Source organism: Camellia sinensis, chromosome 2 (assembly GCF_055761805.1).
Source record: "Camellia sinensis isolate YWXY chromosome 2, ASM5576180v1, whole genome shotgun sequence".
Lineage (NCBI taxonomy): Eukaryota > Viridiplantae > Streptophyta > Magnoliopsida > Ericales > Theaceae > Camellia > Camellia sinensis.
Genome location: NC_138962.1, coordinates 45068954 through 45091816, shown reverse-complemented (window position 1 = coordinate 45091816; position 22863 = coordinate 45068954). Strand labels below are relative to the sequence as shown.

The window sequence follows — 22863 nt, the reverse complement described above, 5'->3', positions numbered from 1 at the left end:
TCCTTGGCCCTGTTTTATTCTTCGAGGGAGAGTTCCAAGCATTTCCATGCAACGGGAGAGTCAAAGGCCTTCATCTCCCTCTGTTTCGGATGCGTTCCGATGCCCAGATCGTCAGAAGGACACTTTGTTGTTGTTGAGTTTTGTTTATCGAGTTGTTGTTTTGCTTATCGAGTTGTTTGTCGAGCGGACGTGTTTCGTGTTTTTGAGTCATTGCTCTCTGTTTAAGCAATTTTCGTTAAAGTCTTGTTTATTTGCGTTGTTGCATTTTGTTTATCGAGTTGTAAACTTCCTAAGGTTCTGTTATATCTTAGTAGGTTGAGTTGCTTAGTTTGTTGCGTCGGTTCACTACCTGACTTGGTGATTACACAATGCGCATTCCCATTCAATTTCATTCTTGTGCAACATAAAATGATGCGATACGATGCTAAAAGTTTAAAATACAAACACCTTTTCAAAAGCTATTTCATTCCATCATGCTTTACAACAAACAAAGGTACAAGTTTTACAAAAAATAAAACTGCCTAACAATGTGCCAAGTGCTACAAACTACTAGCAAAAAGAAAAATAAAGCAGGAAATAGCAACATCAATGTCCTCGGGAGCGGGAACGAGAAGCACTCCTCATCCTCTTCTGCGGGACAATCTCCGCACCATCATCATCATCTGAGTCGGAGCTGTCATCCTCAGGATCCCCCTCAGCCTCGCCTCTATTCCCCGAGCCAAAACCGGAGCCCCCCCTCCTCAGCAGATGTCTCTGACTGACGATCGGTAGCCTCCTCCTCCTCCTCAGCATCCTCCTCCTCCTCATCAGGCTCCACCTCTACAACGTGAGCCCTGCGTCTGCGGACGGGCCCTCCTCGAGCTCCTCGAAAAGGCCTAGATGGCCCGGCTCCTCGGGAAGGCTGAGATGGCCCCGCCCCCTGAAAAGGCCCGGGTGACCCAACTCCCTGAAAAGGCCCAGATGGCCCAGCTCCCCAAGGAGGCCCAGGTGGCCTGGCCTGCGGCTGACCGGACCATGAAGGCATCTGAAAACGAAGAGTTCAATTCAAATACATCAGTCCAAATATATACATCAGATGCAGATACAAGCAAAGGCTATGTGAAGTGGGTGCATGTAAATACAGTGTACAAGTGGGGTGTGTGTCAGATGTGCTCTACACAAGTAGTCTATCGATGTAGTAGAAATCAGCATGTCATCAGAAGTATGATAAATGCCAGAAAACTGAAGGGTACCTGAATGCCCGCGACAGACAACTGTGCCTCCCTACGCAGGACCATGCCCTCGAGTGTGGCCACCAGTCCAACCACCTCCTCCATGTACCCTCGCGGTGGCTGCAAAAATGAGTTCATAATCATCAGTGAACAAAAGAATGTCTAAACATCTGAATGATGAATGAAAAACAGTGGAGCATACCAGCAGTGAGTCAGGATCAATGGCGTATCGATCACTGGGCATCGGAGGCTCTAGCGGGATCGGGGTCGGAGAGATAGCCCCATACTGCCACGCCATCAACTCAGTCGGCATATCTGGCCATCCGGGATGAGGATAAGTCAACGGAACCGGAGGAACCGGTCTACTCCCACCTCTAGATGTACCAGCCCTGCTAGTAGAAGGGGCGTCTGCAGCCCGAGCCTGAGCCTGGCCCGAGGATGACATACCGCCAGGCCTCATCATCGGGATACGAGCTCCCATCAATGGAGGCATCAAATATATGTGACGGTAAGTGGCGTAGTCCCCCTCCTCAATATATAGTAAAGCATCACTACCCAGCATGGCGCCGACTACCTCCGAGTAAGAGAGTCTGTCAGCAGTCCGCATACTGATTGGAGGTACTGCGGGAGGATCCTGAGAAAGATACCCCCATACCTGGCGCAGAAAGCGTTCCCCTAGGAACCATGCCCTGCCAACCGGCCCTTCGAGCAGGACCCTATACTGGGAGATGTCCGACCCTCCGGTATACTGAAGTCGGAGACCATCACCCAGGGACACCCAGGGCTGCCATGTGATCTGCGGATGATAAATGCATAAACCAATCAGAAATCGAGAATATACAGAGCAAATCAAAGATGAGAATGAAAGGAACTGAAAGTTCTGAGGTACCTCTGAATGTCGCACAGTGTCAAAGTACTGTCGCAGGTAAAGGAGGGTCTCTCGAGGTCTCGGCCGGTGCGGGCCCTCGAACACCAGTGAATATGGGGTCATGAGAACCCCTGCCACCTCCAGCTCTGGGGCTAATGATGGGAAGTATACATAGGCCCATAGCTGAGAAAAGCAGTACAGAATGTAAGTACCAAATGCTGAGAGCAAAATACAGACTGTAAAAGTGCGCTGTGAGTGCAATGTACAAGTAATGAAGAGCAGAAATGTAAATCAAAGGGACAGAAAAGTACCTCCCAGGCTCTCCAGTAGCCGCCAAGTAAATCTCCCCGCCCGCGGGAGGTCGCGCTCATATAAAAGTAAAGGGTAGCCAGGGCCGGCGCCACCCCAGTCATATCGATGGACCTGTGATAGGTCAACCAGAGCGCTCAGCAGGTATAGCCCGACTGTGTTCCCTCTATCGGCGAACAGGGTAGTCCCGAAGAGGAACATAAGGAAACCATGGGCGTACTGCTCCGTCTCCTCGGGAGTCTCAGGCACCATCTCTGCCCGCCGGAAGTGGGAAGAGAACCAAGTGTATCGGACTCTCCCAGAAACCCTATCAACAGGCGGGCGAGCCCCCAATAAATACATCCAAGCGGCCTCCCACTCTCCCATATCCTCATCATAGAGGATGGACCAACCTCCTATGTCTAAGCCAGTCAACACAGCGAAGTCTAGAGGCGTCATGGTCATGTCTCCGGTAGCAGAGAAATGAAAGGAGTTGGTGGTGTCCCACCATCTCTCTACCAAGGCTGCCATCAGTGTCCTCCTGGCAGGACAACGTGACAACCCGACGCAGAAGGGCCCGAATCCTGCCAAATCTACCAAATCTCGGACGGCCTCCGGGAGCTCGGCGTACCAGTCCCGCGCAATGGTGGAACCATACCCCCGCACACTGCGGGAACCAACCTGCATTCAGAATGAATACACGTGTCAATAATGAAATGAATGGGCTGCGTGCCAATGAAATGAATGGGCTGTGTGCCAATGAAATGAATGGGCTGTGTGCCAATGAGATGAAATGGGCTGTATGCCGATGAAGTGAAATAAGCTACATGCAAATTCAATCTGGGCTGCGTGTTCAGAAAATTTGAAGTTTGGGCTGCGTGTTCAACTTTCTATCAGTGTGGGCTGCGTGTTCACTATTTAATCTGGGCTGCGTGTTCAGAAAATTTGAAGTTTGGGCTGCGTGTTCAACTTTCTATCAGTGTGGGCTGCGTGTTCACTATTTAATCTGGGCTGCGTGTTCAGAAAATTTAAAGTTTGGGCTGCGTGTTCAACTTTCTATCAGTGTGGGCTGCGTGTTCACTATTTAATCTGGGCTGCGTGTTTAGAAAATTTGAAGTTTGGGCTGCGTGTTCAACTTTCTATCAGTGTGGGCTGCGTGTTCACTATTTAATCTGGGCTGCGTGTTCAGAAAATTTAAAGTTTGGGCTGCGTGTTCAACTTTCTATCAGTGTGGGCTGCGTGTTCACTATTTAATCTGGGCTGCGTGTTCAGAAAATTTAAAGTTTGGGCTGCGTGTTCAACTTTCTATCAGTGTGGGCTGCGTGTTCACTATTTAATCTAGGCTGCGTGTTCAGAAAATTTGAAGTTTGGGCTGCGTGTTCAACTTTCTATCAGTGTGGGCTGCGTGTTCACTATTTAATCTGGGCTGCGTGTTCAGAAAATTTAAAGTTTGGGTTGCATGTTCAACTTTCTATCAGTGTGGGCTGCGTGTTCACTATTTTATCTGGGCTGCGTGTTCAGAAAATTTAAAGTTTGGGCTGCGTGTTCAACTTTCTATCAGTGTGGGCTGCGTGTTCACTATTTAATCTGGGCTGCGTGTTCAGAAAATTTAAAGTTTGGGCTGCGTGTTCAACTTTCAATCAGTGTGGGCTGCGTGTTCACTATTTAATCTGGGCTGCGTGTTCAGAAAATTTAAAGTTTGGGCTGCGTGTTCAACTTTCAATCAGTGTGGGCTGCGTGTTCACTATTTAATCTGGGCTGCGTGTTCAGAAAATTTAAAGTTTGGGCTGCGTGTTCAACTTTCTATAGTGTGGGCTGCGTGTTCACTATTTAATCTGGGCTGCCTGTTCAGAAAATTTAAAGTTTGGGCTGCGTGTTCAACTTTCTATCAGTGTGGGCTGCGTGTTCACTATTTAATCTGGGCTGTGTGTTCAGAAAATTTGAAGTTTGGGCTGCGTGTTCAACTTTCTATCAGTGTGGGCTGCGTGTTCACTATTTAATCTGGGCTGCGTGTTCAACTTTCTACTAGCGTGGGCTGCGTGTTCACTATTTAATCTGGGCTGCGTGTTCAGAAAATTTAAAGTTTGGACTGCGTGTTCAACTTTCTATCAGTGTGGGCTGCGTGTTCACTATCTAATCTGGGCTGTGTGTTCAGAAAATGTAAAGTGTGGGCTGTGTGTTCACTTTCGAATTCGGGCTGTGTGTTCGACAAATCAGTGTTTGAGCCGTGTGTTCGCCTCTTAACTAATGTGTACTGTGCGTTCGCAATTAATTAATGAGCCGAGTGTTCGGAAATTCGAGTGTTGAAACTACATGTTCAGGATGCAAGCAAAGTACTATGTCATAAGCTAAACTGCATGTTCAAGCATGGCAAAGGTGCGAAATGTACGAAAAATACAGAAAATGAGGTAAATACCTCTCGGGCCTCATCAGAGAGGTGATGCTCCGGCTCTCGGAGAAGCAGATCCCCGGGTGCTCGCTCGTCAAAGCTAGTGAAGTGACGGAAAACGGCGCGCGGAAGAACATGTGCTGGCGGACGGTACCTCCCGGGAATAAAAGGTCGGGTCCTCGGGGGTAGAGTCATGGGATCAAAATCATCTCCGGCACCTGGAAAACCTCCGCCGTGGGAAGAATTGCCCGCTATTTTCAGAAGATCTGCAAAATGAGCAAAAATAAGCGAAAATGAGCCAAAATTGGAAAAAGTCAACGAAAGTCAACTCTCGGGAAATAAAAAGTCAACAAAAGTCAACTCCCGAGAAAATCTTCCAAATATTGAGACAAACTTACCTCAAGTGGCGAAAATGCGAAAAGAAGCTCCGAAACCGAAATTTAATCGCTTCAAAGTGTTTGAAACTGAATGTTTTTGCGAAAACAATTTGCACGGGGCGTTGGAAAACGCGTATGGAACTCAGATCTGGAGAAGAAAGTGTTGTAGGAGGCAAGAAAGGAAGGGATCTCGGTTGCAATATATAGGCCCCAAGTCTTGGATTGAAGGAGCATCAAAAATGAGGTGAAAATACCAAAATACCCCCGGATTTGGGCATATGGCCGGCCAGCTACTTTTTCTAGCCGGCCAGCCATTTCCTTTTTGGAAAACTGGCCGGCCAGCTATTTGCTTTATGGGAAATCGGTTGGCCACCTCCCCTTGGGAAGATAAACGGCCGGCCATGTCCCCCACATGCCCACCTAGCTCTCTGCAAATTTTGAGGAAGATCGGAGTTCCCGGGACCTGAAAAAGTTCAAGAAAAGTACACTTCCGGTAGCGAAATAGCTCCGCCGGGACTTCAGCTTCAAGTTCTGACATATGTCTCATCATCATTCATCGAAATCAAAGTGTATCCTTTTGAATGAGTTGTAGCCTTTCCAAGAAGCGGATCGGAGGCCGTGATTGAGTTACCTTCGCCGAAACACGCGTTTCTGTACTCGTTATTTCATGACAAACGGGCACCCTGATTCATGCTCATTTTGCGCTATCATGCACATAACTTGCATTCTCATGAGCATACTCACATTTTTATGCACATTTCTTGATATTGGCATACCTCTATACTTGGGCATGCGTTGTCATGGATGTTCCACTTTCGCATTGCGATGCATACACTCACCGGCGCTGCGTGTGTCAAACTTTCGGAATCACATCAAATATATGTTGGTAGCATATTGTACTTGTTGCAATTTCTCTTTTTTGCAGGCACGATATTGTATGTACGGTTCAATTGAGGCTGGTGCGACCAGACGAATCGCGCAGGTATCGTATCTTCTCCGTGTGAGACGTGGCGGGGATTGAATAATCCTCCGCATTCTTAACTGCATGAAATGTAGTTGTTGCTTTGCATTCTTGCTTAAAACTGTTGCATCTATTTGCAAATACTTGCTTCATTACAGCTTGCTGCATTTGCATGATCATTGGGTTACCTCCGGCTCTTTGCATTATCATTTGCATTTTGCCCCTTGCCTGCGGGCATGCCTGCGGGCACATCTCTGTTTATCTTGTACGTTTGTCTAAGTCTTCGGCCTTGTCAAAAATGGGTCGTCTCTGGGCTTTGACATTCACTCCCGTCACTTATGACTTCCGAGTTCTGTCAAAGAGGGGCAACTGTAGACACCCCATTTTTGACCGACCTTAAGACTCAGACGTCACCGACTGAGCACTTGGTGATGTTGCATAATGTGCTTGTTCAGAAGTTTCAGAGTTGCGGCCGTGAGCCCTGCCTCCGGACTTCCGAACCCTCTTTTGTGCTTTGCCTCGGTTTACGAACCAGGCTCGGTTTTTCTCTGCTTCTTTTCCCGAGGGGAGGGAGAGGTCCCGTAGACCATCTCTCAATGTCCGTAGGCTACATTTGGTGGCCGTAGGCCATTTTTCCCATTTCGGAGTCCGGTTTCCGATTTTCGGAGCCGTCAGGCCGTGTGCCTCAGTTCGGGACCGCTTAACCATCTCCTATTGCTCCGGTTTTTGGCGTACTTCCTATTTTCTCCCTTTTGAGGGACACTGGGGTCTGAGAAACCCACTTCGTGGCCGAATGCCACTTTCGGTGCTTAACAGCCCATTTTCGGGACCTCGAACCGCACGTTTTGGCCCCCGAACATTCGTTTTGCAACCGTTTTTGTTCATTTTTGGCAGGTACCTCTGTTTTATCACCGAGGAGGTCACTGAAGGGTGGGAGGCCAGCAATTGTTGCAGCAACCAGTTATACATCCTCCGACGCCCTCCGGCGCCCGTTTTTCGCACTTCCGGGCTAATGTTGAACACCTTGGGCCCATTTTCTCGAACTTTGAACCACATATTTGTGATGTACACACATGGGAGGACAATAAAAGTTGGTGGCCGGCCATTAGTGTTACTTGACCCTTTTGACCCCCTCCTTCTGGGCTAATGTTGAACCCCTTGGACCCTTTTTCACGAACTTTGAACCACATATTTGTGATGTACACACATGAGAGGACCCTAAAAGTTGGTGGCCGGCCAGTAATTCCACCTGAACCTTTTGAACCCCTCTTTCCGAGCTAATGTTGAACCCCTTGGACCCACTTTCTTGGACTTTTAACCACAGGGTTGTGTTGTACACACATAGGAGGACACCATCAGTTGGTGGCCGGCCACTAAATCTTCTTGACCCTTTTGACCCCTAGCCGGCCGGCTAGGGGGTGTGGCCGGCCGGCCACCTGCAGCAAAAGTACCAGGCCGGCCGAGCTCCTTGCACTGTGCACTTTACAGCTGTAGAGCTTTATCCCCCAGAAAAGATCTTTATCCGGGGGATATTTTGTGGGGGAAAGTTTGTCTCCTTTTCCCCCACCTTTACACCCCCTTTTTGGCCCTTATAACAAGCAAGCTATATCACATTCAAGGGTTAGAAAAATTGTTCTTCAAGCCTCCATACACAACTCCATCTTTATCCCTCTCATTTCCTTGAAAATTTCTAAGTCCCTAAGCATCATTTCTTCTACACCACCAAGCCCTACCACCACCACCTCATTTCCAGCAACAAGGAAGGCTTTTCAAAGGCTAAAGGAGCTGCAAATTGATCCAAGAAGCAACAAAAGCTTTAGTCTTCAAGGGTGAGTAACACTTCTCATTCTTTGACCCTTTTTTCTTGATCTATTTGTCAGCCCCACTTACTTTTTGTTTCAAGCTCCGGCCCCTACTGAAAGGGGCCATCTTTTGAGCTCATTTTCACTTTTCATTAAGGGCTCAACCCTGTTTGAGCCCTCTATGATACACTTGCTTCATTGATCCTCTTATATGTCATAATCTTGCATGCTATTTTTGACCCATGAGTAATATGTTTTTGAGCATGTTGTAAACTGATATTAGGCTTATTTTGAGCCCCTCTTCAATATTGAAGAAGGGCTCAACACCATTTGGGACTTCCATGTTGTACTTACCTTTATACTCCTCTTTTCTTCCCCATTCTTGCATGCAATGGCAGCCTACCATGCTTTTGTTTTTGGCCATTTTATAGTTCTGAAAAAGTGCTTATTTTGGTCCATTCTTCATTTTTCATTTAGGTCCTTTCATGGTTTGGGACCTCCATATGCCACTTCATGTTATATCTCTCTTTTATTCCCCATTCTTGCATGTTTAGTTAGCCTATCATGCTTTTGTTTTTGGCCATTTTACAGTTCTGTAAATAGTCCTATTTTGACCCATTCTACATGTTTTATTAAGGGTCTTTGGCTGTTTGGTGATTATTTTGCATACCTCATGTTATAGCACCTTTTGAGCCTCAATCTTGTGCCTTTTTTTTAGCATGTTTGTATACTGATTTGAGGTTTTCCATATACTGTAAATATTCATATTTTTGGTCCCTCTTCAATGTTGTAGAAGGAAATTTTTCAGTTTGGATTTTTCTTATACCACTTGCTTCATTACCCCTCTCTTGGCCCCTATTCTTGCATGCCATTTTTGCCCTACCTATGCTTGCTTTTTGGCCTTGTTTATAACTGTGAAAATGCCTTTTTTGGGACTGTCTAGCTTCTGTATTTGCATTGCATGTCCATATTGTGCATGTTTGGCATAGCTATAGGCCATTTCGGATGCCTAAATTCGCATTTCGGGACAATTCCATGCATTTGGTATCATTTCGCCTCATTTCGGGACTGTTTTCCCCCATATTTTAGTGCTGAAATTCCATTAGAATGATTGCATGCCATTTCCATGTCATTGCATCGCATTTTGTCATCGCCTCAGTTTGCGTGCCCGTGTGCACGCATTTCGAGGCACTTCATTTTCAACCATCGGCATCTTATGTGAGTGTGGCTGAGGCTCACTCATGTTGGTATAAGCCCATATCATGTTTTCATCGCATTCCGCCACCGCCTCGGTCTGCGTGCCCGTGTGCACGCATTTCGAGGCACCTCATTTTCATCCACCGGCATCCTATGTGAGTGTGGCTGAGGCTCACTCATGTTGGTATAAGCCCATATCATGTTTTCATCGCATTCCGCCATCGCCTCGGTTTGCGTGCCCATGAGCACGCATTTTGAGGCAATTCATTTTCATCCATCGGCATCCTATGTGAGTGTGGCTGAGGCTCACTCATGTTGGTATAAGCCCATATCATGTTTCCTTGTCATTTGCATTGCGTACCATCGCCTCGATTTGTGTGCCCGTGTGCACGCACTTCGAGGCATCTCATTTTCATAACACAGTGCATACTAGGTTGTATCTTAGATTGCATTCTGTCATTTTCTCGATTTGCGTGCCCGTGTGCACGCACTTCGAGGCATCTCATTTTCATAGCACAGTGCATACTAGGTTGTATCTTAGATTGCATTCTGTCATTTTCTCGGTTTGCGTGCCCGTGTGCACGCACTTCGAGGCACCTCATTTTCATAGCACAGTGCATACTAGGTTGTATCTTAGATTGCATTCTGTCATTTTCTCAGTTTGCGTGCCCGTGTGCACGCACTTCGAGGCATCTCATTTTCATAGCACAGTGCATACTAGGTTGTATCTTAGATTGCATTCTGTCATTTTCTCGGTTTGTGTGCCCGTGTGCACGCACTTCGAGGCATCTCATTTTCATAGCACAGTGCATACTAGGTTGTATCTTAGATTGCATTCTGTCATTTTTTCGGTTTGCGTGCCCGTGTGCACGCACTTCGAGGCACCTCATTTTCATAGCACAGTGCATACTAGGTTGTATCTTAGATTGCATTATGTCATTTTCTCGGTTTGCGTGCCCGTGTGCACGCACTTCGAGGCATGTCATTCCATAGCATTGTGCATACTAGGCTGTATCTTAGTTGCATATCATGCATATTGCATCGTGTCCGGAATAGGAGTTAGCCTGGGCACGGGAAACGAGGTACATTTCGTACTCCGAGTGACGGAATGTGTCTCAATTCCCCAGTCACCGACACTCCGGATTATCCATGATGGAGTTAGGTTTTAGCTGTAGTTTCATGTGCATTCATCCTATATTGAGTTATGCATTTCGACTCCTCGGCCATCATGCCTCGGTATGCGTGATTGGTGGCACGAGGATCGAGACATGCATATATCTGTGCAAATACATTGCTATGCCCCTTTCCTGCTCTCTGTTGCAGCAAAACGAAGAATCAGCAACCTTTTGGGGCTTGGCACGCATTTCAAGAACAGGTGTAAACAGAGGCTAATTGGGGCATTCCGGTGGATTTCTGCGCAAAACAATCCGGACATACATCATCCATCAGAAGCAAGGCAGTCCCTAGCTTGCATGCCAGTTTTATTCATTTTCTTAGTTAATTTGTTAATTAATTAGGATTTTGTAATATTTTGGACTGTAATATTCTTTTATTCAGGACTGTAATATTTGGACTGTATTATTTATTCGGACCCTCTGCGCGAGGGCACAACTGTAATAAGTGTGCGTGTGTGTGTTGTATGTCTTCCAACCCCACGTCTTTCTCCCTTTTATTTATCCGCTTATGATGGTTAGATTAGGGCATATTTTAATTAGCATACAGTATGACAGCATGTTTGCATCATTCACCTGTTTTGCATACACCGGGCTCGGTGCATCATACTAACTGCATTTGTATTTCAATTCCAAGTTGAATACATGATTAGCTGTAGCATTTCATATACCATGTTTAGAATAGCCGAGCCTGCTATAGTTGCATTTTGCATGTGTTGCATTAGGCATTTCTGTATATTTAGGATCATGCATGATTTCTAATGTAGTCTCTTTTTTTGGCTTGGAGTACCCGGTGAGCTTTATGCTTTAGCATCCTTGCATGCGTGTGAGTGACTGCCATGAATAGCATGCTTACCATGAGGCTAATTGCTTATGTGATATAACTGCCTGAATGCCTGTGGGTGAAGGTTGGGTTACTTAAATTGGAATAAATCATCAAATGTTTTAAAGCCTACCTATGGGTAACAAACCCTCTTTCAAAAACAAGCATGAAATGTTTTGTTCCAATTCGGGCGACCCAGTCTATACTTGTATGCTGTGAGCATCACATAGTAACCTAGGCTAATAACCGGAATAAGAACTCACAATGTTTTCAAAAATTGATATCATGGTTAGTAGAGGCCGGTCTATGACCGGGCGAGCGGGGGTGCTCACGAAGTGACCTTCCCTAATCGTACCCAAGTTCCCGAGCCGAGGCAACTTTGGTGATGACGGACACGTGGCCTTTTGGCACCGAGTCAGGGTTTCCTAAATTTCCCAAAATAAAATATTTAGGTGGCGACTCTGTATCTGGCAAAGCAGTCCATATTTGGCACTTCTTTCAAAAATCAGTTTTTCTCAAAAATGATTTGCCGGATTTGGACTCTTTGGTTCAAACTTAGAACCATGACAAACGAAAGTCGAGTCCGAGCTGTGGCGAGGTCCCCCGCGGGCTTGTTACATCTGGTTTGCCTTAACTCGCGGGCCAAACCTTCAACTAACCTCTCCCGTCTGTCTAATCTGTCCTCGAACTGATCTCGGCCAACTGGAGGTCTACCTCTCCTCATGATGCTATGAGTATGCAAAGTGCGACTTTAAAACAAAATAAACAAATAAATACGCAGGCAAGTAACAGTTAAGCATGCCGAGATGATGCACACCTTGTTCACATAGCAAGCAATATGATGCAAATCCTAAGATCATTCTAAGGGACATCCTATGCTCTTTAGGACTCAAAGTGTGTGAATAACGTACTATAAGGAACTTGTGCTCTGATACCATTCTGTCACGACCCCAAACCGCCCCTAGTAGTTTGGTGCCGTGATGGCCAGTAATCCGAGATTACCGAAGGCCAGATTCCAAAATTCACACACAACAGAGTATAAATATATGGGGCTCACAAGTACAGAAGCGATACATACAAATCAGATTAGTCCATAAGAGCTGTGCATAAGTCAAACGAGATAGCAACCATCTTCATATGGGTTACAACTTAATTACAAATGAAGCAAAGTACAAATTACGTCTTACATTTTAACAAAAGGCTACACAAGCTGACACAACAAAATGTACAAACTACAGGTCAAGGAACATAGTCTGCCAGATTGCCGACATCCTCGTTGTCGACATAACATACATACAGAACACACATCTTGATCAAAAGGCTTCTCAAGCCGATGTGTACGAAATACAAATGTTACAAGTTGAGAAGCATGATTTTCAAGACTGCCGACATAATTACAAGTCAAACCGGCATGACAAAAATCCAAAACAAGCTCGCGAATCACATCTAGGCGTCATCGCCTTCTTGTTCATCACCTACATATATATAGAGAGGGTGAGCTTGGATACTCAGTGAATGGTATAAATAATAAAGGGTTTGCATGAATAATAGCCGAAGTCCTTTCAAAACAATACAAGTCAAAACCTTATATAACAAGGGATGGACCTCGTCCATCTAACAAATCTTCGAAGCTTCAAGGGATGCTTACTAGCATCAACATATTACAAATGATAACATCCCAGCAAACATATCCACGCGGTAAACCGTCAGTGGCAAAACAAGACAAAGCAAGGGTGATATCTGAAACAAGGGTGCTACAAAAGTTTAGAGTCCTCTAGCACAAGGGACCTATGTTACAAAGGCACGTAGCCCTTTAACACGAGAGTGTTGCGAAAGTTTAGAGTCCTCCAGGACAAGGGACTTTCAAAACGAGATGTACTGCGAAAGTTTAGAGTCCTCCAGCACAAGGGACTTTCAAAACGAGATGTGCAGTTGCATTATAGTCCCTGGTACTAAGGACTTTCCGAGAAGATCATCAAAACAAGATAATACTTGATATACAAAATAGGGACAATTATTCATGCTTAACAAATATTTTGAAAACAAAGCAAAGCAAAGTCTTTATCAAAACATATAACATAGCTTTATTAAAAATACCACTCACATAGTTCTGCAAACGTCGGGGTCAAGGCAAGTCCAAGTCCTACAAACACATGGCAAAGTCTATTGAATGCACTTCTCAAAACAAGTCTTGCATGCATGCAAATGACCTCGGCACTCTTCAAAGACTAAGTCAAATCGAAACAAAACACAGTTTCTTATCTCGGGAAAACATGCTGGGCAACCACCAGGTCTTGGCCGAGGTCCCACACCTTCTCACTGAGGTGTGGTCCCGACGGCCACATTCAAAAGCGAAGTCGAGAAAATCTGGGTTTCCCTCTTGATAAACATGAAGAACATGAGCATGAAGAACATGAAGAACATGAACATGAGGAAGATAAATGCAAAGATCAAAACTTGCTATTGCAAAAGCTGAGATTTCATGCTATGAACTCAAAAACATGGACCTGGGTACCCATACTCGAAGATGTTATCAAAACAAACACAAAAACATGAGCCTTAATGCAAACTTTCAGGTCAAACGAGGCTTTTCTTCAAGAACACATGAAAACCATTTTCTCTTTCTAAAACCAACTTTAAACCAATGTATGATGTGCAGAACAGGTTTGATCGTGCAATGCAGCTAGATGATCAATAAGAACAATAAGAGTAGGTTTAGATTCTAACCTCAAAACACGAATCTAACGGTTCAAGCTCCAACGATCAAGCTTGGAAGTTCACTCTCTCTTGCTCAAACTTCTCCTTCTTCTTCCTAGAGTTTCTCTCTCTATAAAAGGCAAGATTTGATACAAAATGATATGTTTCTCCCGACAGTCACTGACTTAATCCCTCAGCTGGGACACGTGGCACCAGCTGGTTGGCTCTACTCGGAAAGGTGACTGACTGATTAGACAAGACCATGACAGAGTGTATTTAACATGCTAAACAGCAAGAGCACTCAAGCAAGTAACGACATTGGCTAACAACAAGACTCCGGCAAGCAAGTGGCAAGGACAACGGCTTGGAAGGACAACACTTGACTAAGCTGTGCCATACCTTGGCCTAGATGTACCACACCTCGGTCTAGGTCATACCATTCCAGGAACAAAATCGCTAGTGCAAGGATCAAGGATCTAGATCGCCTAGATATTAACATCTCGGCCTAGATGACGCACATCTCGGCCTAGGTGACGCGCACCTTGGCCTAGATGGTGACATCTCGGCTAATATGCCAGGGTAGAGATGAGGTCAACCGATGGGGTTCCAAGATAGTTCTAAGTGGAAAAGGTTTAGAAGGTGTCTAGGCTCAAGATAACCTCGGTAACACACCAGGCAAGAACAAAGCATGCAAGCAACATTCGAGCAAAACAAGACAAGATTTGCAAATGCACATATCAAAACAAGATCATACATAAATGTATGCAAGTATGACTAAGTTGAAAGGAGGGTTGGTACAGGTGCTTTGGAGGCTTGTGGTGGGATCGGCTTTGCTGGATTGTCTTGATTCTCCTAGATATTAGCAGTATGAACAGTGGTTCCAAGTGCTGGTGTACCCGTAGGAGGTGCATGAGATGCAGAAGCTACTACCGACTGTGGTTATTGTTGTTGTTGTAGCCTATTTATTACCTCAGCCTAACGGGCTGTGACCTCGGCCTGACGAGTAGCGTCTTATTGCATGGTTTCAACTGTTTGCTAAAAATGGTGGATCAATTCTTCCATACTAATTGGGGGATACTGTGCCATCGGAATAGGTGAGTACTCTCGCGCTGGACTAGAAGTAGAAGACTATCCCTGAGCCCAATTGGATGCAGGTGAATTGAAGGGTGACTGTTGTAGAAATTGGACTGGTGAACTCTGTCTGACTCTCTTCTGTCTGGTAATCGATAGGAGTGAAGTAAACACAGGTTGTCCCCTAACAAGATCTCTGGCTTTGCACAGCCTTCTAACTCGGGTCCAGAGCACTTGGGGGATATACGAACTTTTCGAAGCTATGGTGTTATACTACCTAGCAAAAAGAAATAAATCAAAAAGAAAGCAGTAATCAGAAACCGCACAGCATCTCAGCTCAGATGTTAACAACACACAGATGTAATCAAAGTAGTAGGACTACACTCAGCACTGAATTCTATCCCCAAAAACGGATACCAAAACTTGCAACTAATACGCACATTCTTGTACAGTTTCACTGGAAAGCACATACCAGTTAAGTGAGAGCTAAAAACACCCCTATGAGGGAGTAGGGTTACCCTGTCCTAGTTTCATTAGGAACTAGGGTTCACTATTCAAACAAAGCGGTTTCATGCAATCCTGTATTCAGGTAAGCATCCTGTCCTAGTTTGGAACAGTCTCTATGCTTTTCGATATGCAACTTGGCCAAATAGTCAGAAGGGTACCTCAACAAGACTATCTAATATACCTCTCACACCTAACACCGAGAAGTGAAAGGAAGATCAAACAGTACAGTTGTAGTCTAGATCCAAGGGTTGTGTTCTCATCATGGCAGAGCCCGTGACCGGTCATCCTTTTGGCAAGCTTTTCAGGCAAGCCCCCGGCAAACCGTCTAGGAATAGCAGATGGCAAACACAGTGACTTAAACGCACCAATGAAAATGCAATGCAAAGAAACATATAAATGTAGATAAAATTTCATATCATGAATTTCAAGTCAAGTTATCTAATTTCCCCAGTAGAGTCACCAGAAACTGTAGCTCGGCTTTTTCGCGCCCCCTTTTGGAAGTTAAAATAAGCCCTGCAGTATCGGACTCCCGCGGTCCTGAATCTGATCTCACAAGTGCAATGTGAAATAGATACACACCAAGGAGTCCCAATCTGGCAAATCTTTTGGAAAATCGATTTTGAATCAAATTGCCAAAAATGGACTGCTTTGCCAAATACAGAGTCGCCACCTAAATATTTTGTTTTGAGAAAATTTAGAAAACCTATGACTCGTGCCAAAGGCCACGTGTCCATCATCACCAAGATTGTCTCAGCTCGGGAACTTGGGCACGAGAGAGGATGGTCATGAATTGAGCACCTCCACTCGCCCGATCAAAGATCGGCCTTTACTAATCATGATATGAATCTTATTTACATTATATGATCTTGTTTCGGTTTATTGGGCTAGCATTACTATGTGATGCGCACACACACAAGTATAGACTAACTTTGCAAGAATTGGTTGGAATGGAATGAAATGGAGGTTGATTAAGAAGATTAATTATAACTTGGAACATGATTTAGTCCTAGGTTGGTCAAGGTAGAACTAGATTGAAAGTTAGTACAAGCATATCTCCATGATTTGGGGATTTAGTCAAAATTCTTCATGAAATCAAGGATTCTTGTCCCAGAAGTACACAACAAAGGGTTCCTCTAGGGTGGCTGGCCATGTGGGCTGATTTGAGGGTATTAATTTATTTCTTCTTGTGTACAAATGTTGGAAATTGCAAAATATGGTGTATAAAATAAGTGTAAAGGTACGAGTGTATATATATATAATGGTTACTAGTTTGGGTTCAACATGTGATTCAAGAAGAATATGAGGGCCAAAATCTTAATTTATGAATTTGAACATATTTAGTGTAGTATTTAATTTATTTAAGGTTTGGAAATTTAATTCGGTTAAAGTTTCTCTGTTTTGAATTAAACGACGAATTATATTGAGAACCGAAAACCTAGGGTTTCTTGTATGGAAAATATACTTAGAAAATTAATTTAATTATTATTAGGGATTTAGAAATGGTTCCTGAGTTCCGGGTTCAATCAGGGTTTTCGAGTTTTCGGTTGGCGCACATGCTTGATTCTATAACTAGAATTGAAGACAAATATGGATTGAAAGGTCTTTATTGAAATAATTCAACATTCAAGGACTTAATAGGCTTTACAAAGGTTAGGGGCCTCACACAATATGAAATGGAGTGGGGCGGATTGCAACAAACTCACCACAAACCCGATCCGTGACCATCCCTAGGTATAACAAAAGATATTTTGAATCATAACCAAAATAATTTCATAGCAAACATCAAAATCAGTCATAATTAACAACATAATGAATTATAACCAAGTCATAACACTACACTAAGTTAATCAAATAAGGCATATGATACACTAAGAATTTCACTTTCAATACTAGTATACCTTTTTGTAAATATCTTTTCTACACCTCATTGATATCTAATTCTCCCTATTTTGTTGTGTATATATAGAATTCATCCGCGTAAATATTTCAATTTTCTTTTTTTTATTTATATGGTTCAAATTCATTTTATATGAGTTTCATAGTACATTAGTTAAATTTGAATCACATAATAAATTTTTAAAAAAAATATTTTGTACTAAGGGTGCATAAAAAACAGGCAGAATTGTTCAAATAGGTCCAATTTGCGGTTCCAAAGCTTTGGTTATGGTTCTAGACCGAACCGGATCGTGACATATTTGTTTATTATTTGTTTATATTTTTATATATATAAATTAAAATGTTTATTATTAGATTTGAACACTCTAGTCATCATTGCAAAATTGATAAAACTCTAGCCAAACTAATTATTGTTAATTTGTTTACTAACATTAAAGACATATCATATTTATTGTTATATAAAATTCCTAAAATCGTAAAACTGAACCGAATCAGTTTCTATGATTTGACTCTGGCCCGGTTCCACAAGTTAATGGTTTGGTCACGGTTTCAATTTTTCTGGAATTGTAAAAATGGTTCCGATTTATGGTTTACTCTAAAATCAGATCAATTTGATCCGTGTACACCTCTATTTTGTACACCAATTCTGTACACGCATATTTTCAGTTAATTTCTCTATAGAATTGATATCATATAATATTAATGGACATAATATACTTTGAATATGGGTACATTTAACTACCTTTCTTTTTTATTCCTAACAAATATGAGTTGACAGTACATGTGAATGCTTGTATGCATAAAAGTACCTATTTAGAAATTGTCTTTAGAAATTTATCAAGAAAAATGATACATGGCTCAAATTAAACTCTTGTTTGTTGCAAGAGCCATTTCATCATAAGAGGATTTTCTCGGCCTAGTGCTCTATTTGAATTCATCATCCCTAGATTGATCATGCACTGGTTTTTCTTTTTCTTTTTCTTTTTTGCCCCCCGACCTTTCCTGCACAAGACATACCAAACCAAAGCTATCCCACTAATCAATACTACAACCAAACCAACACTTAGTCCCACCACTAGCTCCATCTTACACTTCCCTTTCACCTCAGCCACGTCTTCTGCTCATCACTTTGAAACACACACTAAACTCTCGTGACTTGATAGTATTTTTTTTTCGTAAGAATATCCTATTGAAGCTGAGAAGCCAAAGGTCACCCATTTTGGCAAGTGATCTCTCAGATCAATGATTTGAAAATAGTTTTGTGTGAATGTAGTGTTGTGAAGTAATCTTGCTTCACCTATAATAAAAAAAAATTATTTTTCCACCGGCCTATAAGTAGAAGTATGGAGGCTGAAATCAAGATTGTCAAAAGTGGTTGCAACCGTTTGAAATTCACAGCCTTGGCTGCATTTGCATTTAATGGTTTGACATTGTCTAATATATCTATAAATAGCCTATGTATCGTAGAGATCAATGTGTGGGAGAAAGAAAATAAAAAGAGAGAAGATTGTAGTTCATGCTTTGTTTGTTTTTCAAAATTATATGAGTGAATTTAAATTGAGTTTGGTTTAGTGTTAATCCTCTCATTGTGAATCACCATAAGTGGTTTGCACCTCACTCTCACCAACAATGGTATCAGAGCACCAAGGGGCCCTGTTTCTTCAAAAAATAGTAGAACAGAGCATCATTTCAAATCTTGCCCAGAAATCAAAGTTGTTGAAATAAATTTTTGATCACACCAGTGTGTAGGTCTCATCGAGACGATCACACTGCAAAAACCACATTGAAAATCGATTCCCACAAAGCCTGCACGCGACCCACGCACATCAAGGATATGACGAGCCAGCTACTCTCGAAGATGAAGGAAATTTAAATGAAGCTTAGAAGACTGCATTAAAAGATTCAAGGAAAAGAGATAAAAAAGGCTTGTATCTACTCTATTAAGGCATTGATGAGTCAAGCTTTGAGAAGATTTCAATAGCAGCAACCTCTAAAGAGGCATGGAGTATTCTTTGCAATTCACACCGTAGAATTGAGAAGACGATCAGAGTTTGACTTCAGGTGTTACGTGGTGAATTCGAGATGCTGCACATGAATGAGAATGAGTCAATTTCTGAGTACTTCAACAGAACATTGAACATTGTTAATTAGATAAGAAGATATGGAGAGAAGAGGGAATCTCTTCAAGATTCTAAGATCACTCAGTCCCAAGTTCGAGCACGTGGTTATAGCAATAGAAGAGTCCAAGGATCTCAGTGCCATGACCACCAATGAGTTGATGGGCACACTTGAGATTCATGAACAAATGATCAACAAGAAGACCCCCTCAAGTTCTCTAGAGCAAGCTCTTCAATCAAAGTTGTCTTTCAGAGATGACAGAAACGAGAAAGGGGGGACATCACAAAGAAGCCAAGGAAGAGGCCGTGGTTACAATAATCGAAGTTCTGGTTTCTAAGGAAGAGGCAGAAGAGGTCTAGATAGAGGAGGATAAAGTCAACTACACTTTACTCCAAGAGGAAGAGAAAGAGGAAGAGGAGGTGGTTACAACAACCGATGAGGATTTGACAAAAGCAATGTTCAGTGCTACCATTGCCACAAGTTCGGGCATTACAGCAATGAACGCCGAAGTAGAACAACAACAGAAGCTGGAGAGCAAGTAAATTTTGCCGAGCAGGAAACAAACAAAGTCAGACCTACAATCATGTTTGTCCACCACGGAGGTACTGAAAATGAAAACAATGTTTGGTATCTAGATTCGGGAGCCAGTAATCACATGTGTGGTAAAAGAGAGTTGTTCGTCGACCTTGACGAGACTGTACAAGCACAAGTCTCATTTGGTGATTCTTCAAAGACTCCAGTGAAAGGAAGAGGCAATATTCTGATCAAGCTCAAGAATGGAAATCATGATTACATCTCTAGTGTTTATTATGTTCCTGCCATAAAGAATAACATTTTGAGTACGAGACAACTCCTAGAGAAAGGATACAACATCAGCATGAAAGATTGTCATCTTACCATCAAAGACAATCATGGTAATTTGATCGCTCGAGTGAGAATGTCCAAGAATCGGATGTTTGCATTAAACATCTAACATGATGCTGCGAAGTGTTTAAGTGTCATCATCAAAGACAAAGACTGGCTATGGCATTTGAAGTTTGGACGTCTCAACTTTGGAAGCTTGAAGCTGTTGTCAAGCAAGAATATGGTGAAAGGGCTCCCTCATATTGCTCATAGTAATGAAGTCTGTGAAAGCTGCATTCTTGGCAAGCATCACAAAACTAGCTTTGCCAAAGAAGTGAAGTGAAGAACAACAAAGCCGCTGGAGCTAGTGCACACTAATGTGTGTGGTCCTTTGAAGCCAATGTCAAATGGATAGAATAAATATTTTTTCACCTTCATTAATGATTATAGTCGGAAGACATGGGTGTATTTTCTTAAAAGAAAGTCGGAGGTGTTCAGTATCTTCAAAGAATTCAAAGTTTTTATAGAAAAGCAAAGCGACTACTACACCAAGACATTGCGATCAAATCAAGGTGGAGAGTATACATCAGATGCTTTCAAGAATTAATGCAAAGATGATGGAATCAAGCATTAAACAACACCATCCTATACGCCATAGCTAAATGGTGTTACTGAAAGGAAGAATCGCATAATCTTAGATATGGCAAGGAGCATGTTGAAAGGAAAAGGAGTGCCAAAGCAATTTTGGGCTGAAATCGTATCATGTGTTGTGTATCTACTAAATAGATGCCCAACCAGGAGTCTTCACTCTATGACTCCAGAAGAAGCTTGGAGTTCGCGTAAGCCACGTGTCAACCATCTCAGAATATTTGGGTGTGTTGCGTACACTAAGATTCCAGAAGCAAGAAGAACTAAGCTCGATGATAAAGGAAAAAAATGTATCCTTGTCGGATATGAAGATAGAACAATGGGATACAAGTTGTATAATCCCATTACCCAAAAGGTGATCATGAGTAGAGATGTGATATTTGAAGAAGAAGAAGCTTGAAACTGGAATCAAGATGAAGTTGTTAAAGATGCAGAACTCATTCTTGAAGATGAAACATCAAAAGCACCGGTTGAAATCACAAAAGAAGTTCGAGATGAGCAACAAACTCCTCCACATAGAATACCTGCACCTAGATCGCCAGTCTCTCACAAAAGTATTGCATCATCATCATCAGATGACAGTTTTTTCAAACAACCAAGACCAATGAGAAATTTACAGTAGATATATGAAACTACAGAAGAAGAAGATCTGAATTTGTTCTGCCTACTCGCAGATAGTGATCCACTTACTTTCTCATAAGCCATCCAAGAAGATAAATGGAAGAAAGCAATGGATGAAAAAATTCATGCCATTAAGAAAAATGACACATGGAAGTTTACCAGTCTACTGGAGGGGCACAATCCCATTGGAGTCAAATGGATATACAAGACAAAGAGGAATGCACAAGGCGAAGTGCAACGCTATAAGGCAAGATTAGTGGCAAAAGGTTACAAGTACAGACCTGGACTTGATTATAGAGAGGTGTTTGCTCCAATTGCCCGGTTGGAGACTATCAGGCTAATGATTTCTTTGGTTGCCCAACACAAGTGGCAGATCTATCAACTTGATGTGAAATCTGCATTTCTTAATGGTTTTCTTGAAGAAGAAATCTATATTGAACAACTTTTGGGATATGTTCAGAATGGGCATGAAGACAAAGTGTACAAATTGAAGAAAACACTTTATGGATTGAAGCAAGCTCCTCGTGCATGGAATACTAGAATTGATCAGTATTTTCATGACAATGGTTTTGAAAAATGTCATTATGAGCACGCACTATATTTGAAGAAGGAAGCTGATGGAAGCATGTTGCTTGCTTGTTTTTATGTTGATGATCTAATTTTCATTGGAAACAATCCAGCCATGTTCAAAGAATTTAAAAGAAGCATGGTCTAAGAATTTGAAATGACAGATATTGGATTGATGGCTCATTTTCTCGGCATTGAAGTGGCACAAAGAAAAGATGAAATTTTTATTTCCCAAAGTGGCTATGCCAAGGAAATTCTGAAGAGGTATGGGATGGAGAATTGCAATCCAGTGAACACTCCTGTAGACAGTGGAGTGGAGCTCAAAAAAGGTACAAAGGTAGGTGATGTGGATCCAACTTATTTCAAGAGCTTAGTTGGAAGTCTTCGCTACCTTACTTGCACCAGGCCAGACATACTCTATGGAATAGGACTGATTAGCAGATATATGGAAATACCGGATCAGCCATACCTTTATGCAGCAAAGAGAATTCTTCGCTACATCAAAGGTACAATCAATGATGGTTTATTCTATAAATCAACTAATAATTTCAGTCTTGTTGGCTATTCAGTTAGTGACTGGGGAGGTGACTTAGATGAATGAAAGAGTACTACTGGGTTTGCTTTCTTTATGGGAAATACAGCGTGCACTTGGTCGTCCAAGAAGCAAGCTATTGTGACACTGTCAACTTGCGAAGCTGAGTATGTTGCATCCAACTCAGCTGTGTGTCATGCAATTTGGTTAAGAAATGTGCTGAAGCATTTAGGATTTCCACAAGAAAATCCCACTGAGATCTATTGTGATAATTG

General features: G+C 42.7%; 1 protein-coding gene across 1 annotated transcript; it reads right to left on the bottom strand.

Moving 5' to 3' along the window:
* Positions 1-448: 448 nt before the first annotated feature.
* Positions 449-19043, bottom strand: LOC145813420 (uncharacterized). The gene is made up of 5 exons (XM_082908830.1): positions 18999-19043; positions 2101-2262; positions 1414-2007; positions 1233-1331; positions 449-1024 (listed from the first exon to the last, which is right to left on the bottom strand). Exons 1-5 carry the CDS (start codon positions 19041-19043, stop codon positions 707-709), a joined length of 1218 nt encoding a protein of 405 aa, XP_082764956.1. The 3' UTR covers positions 449-706.
* Between the last annotated feature and the right edge of the window lie 3820 nt (positions 19044-22863).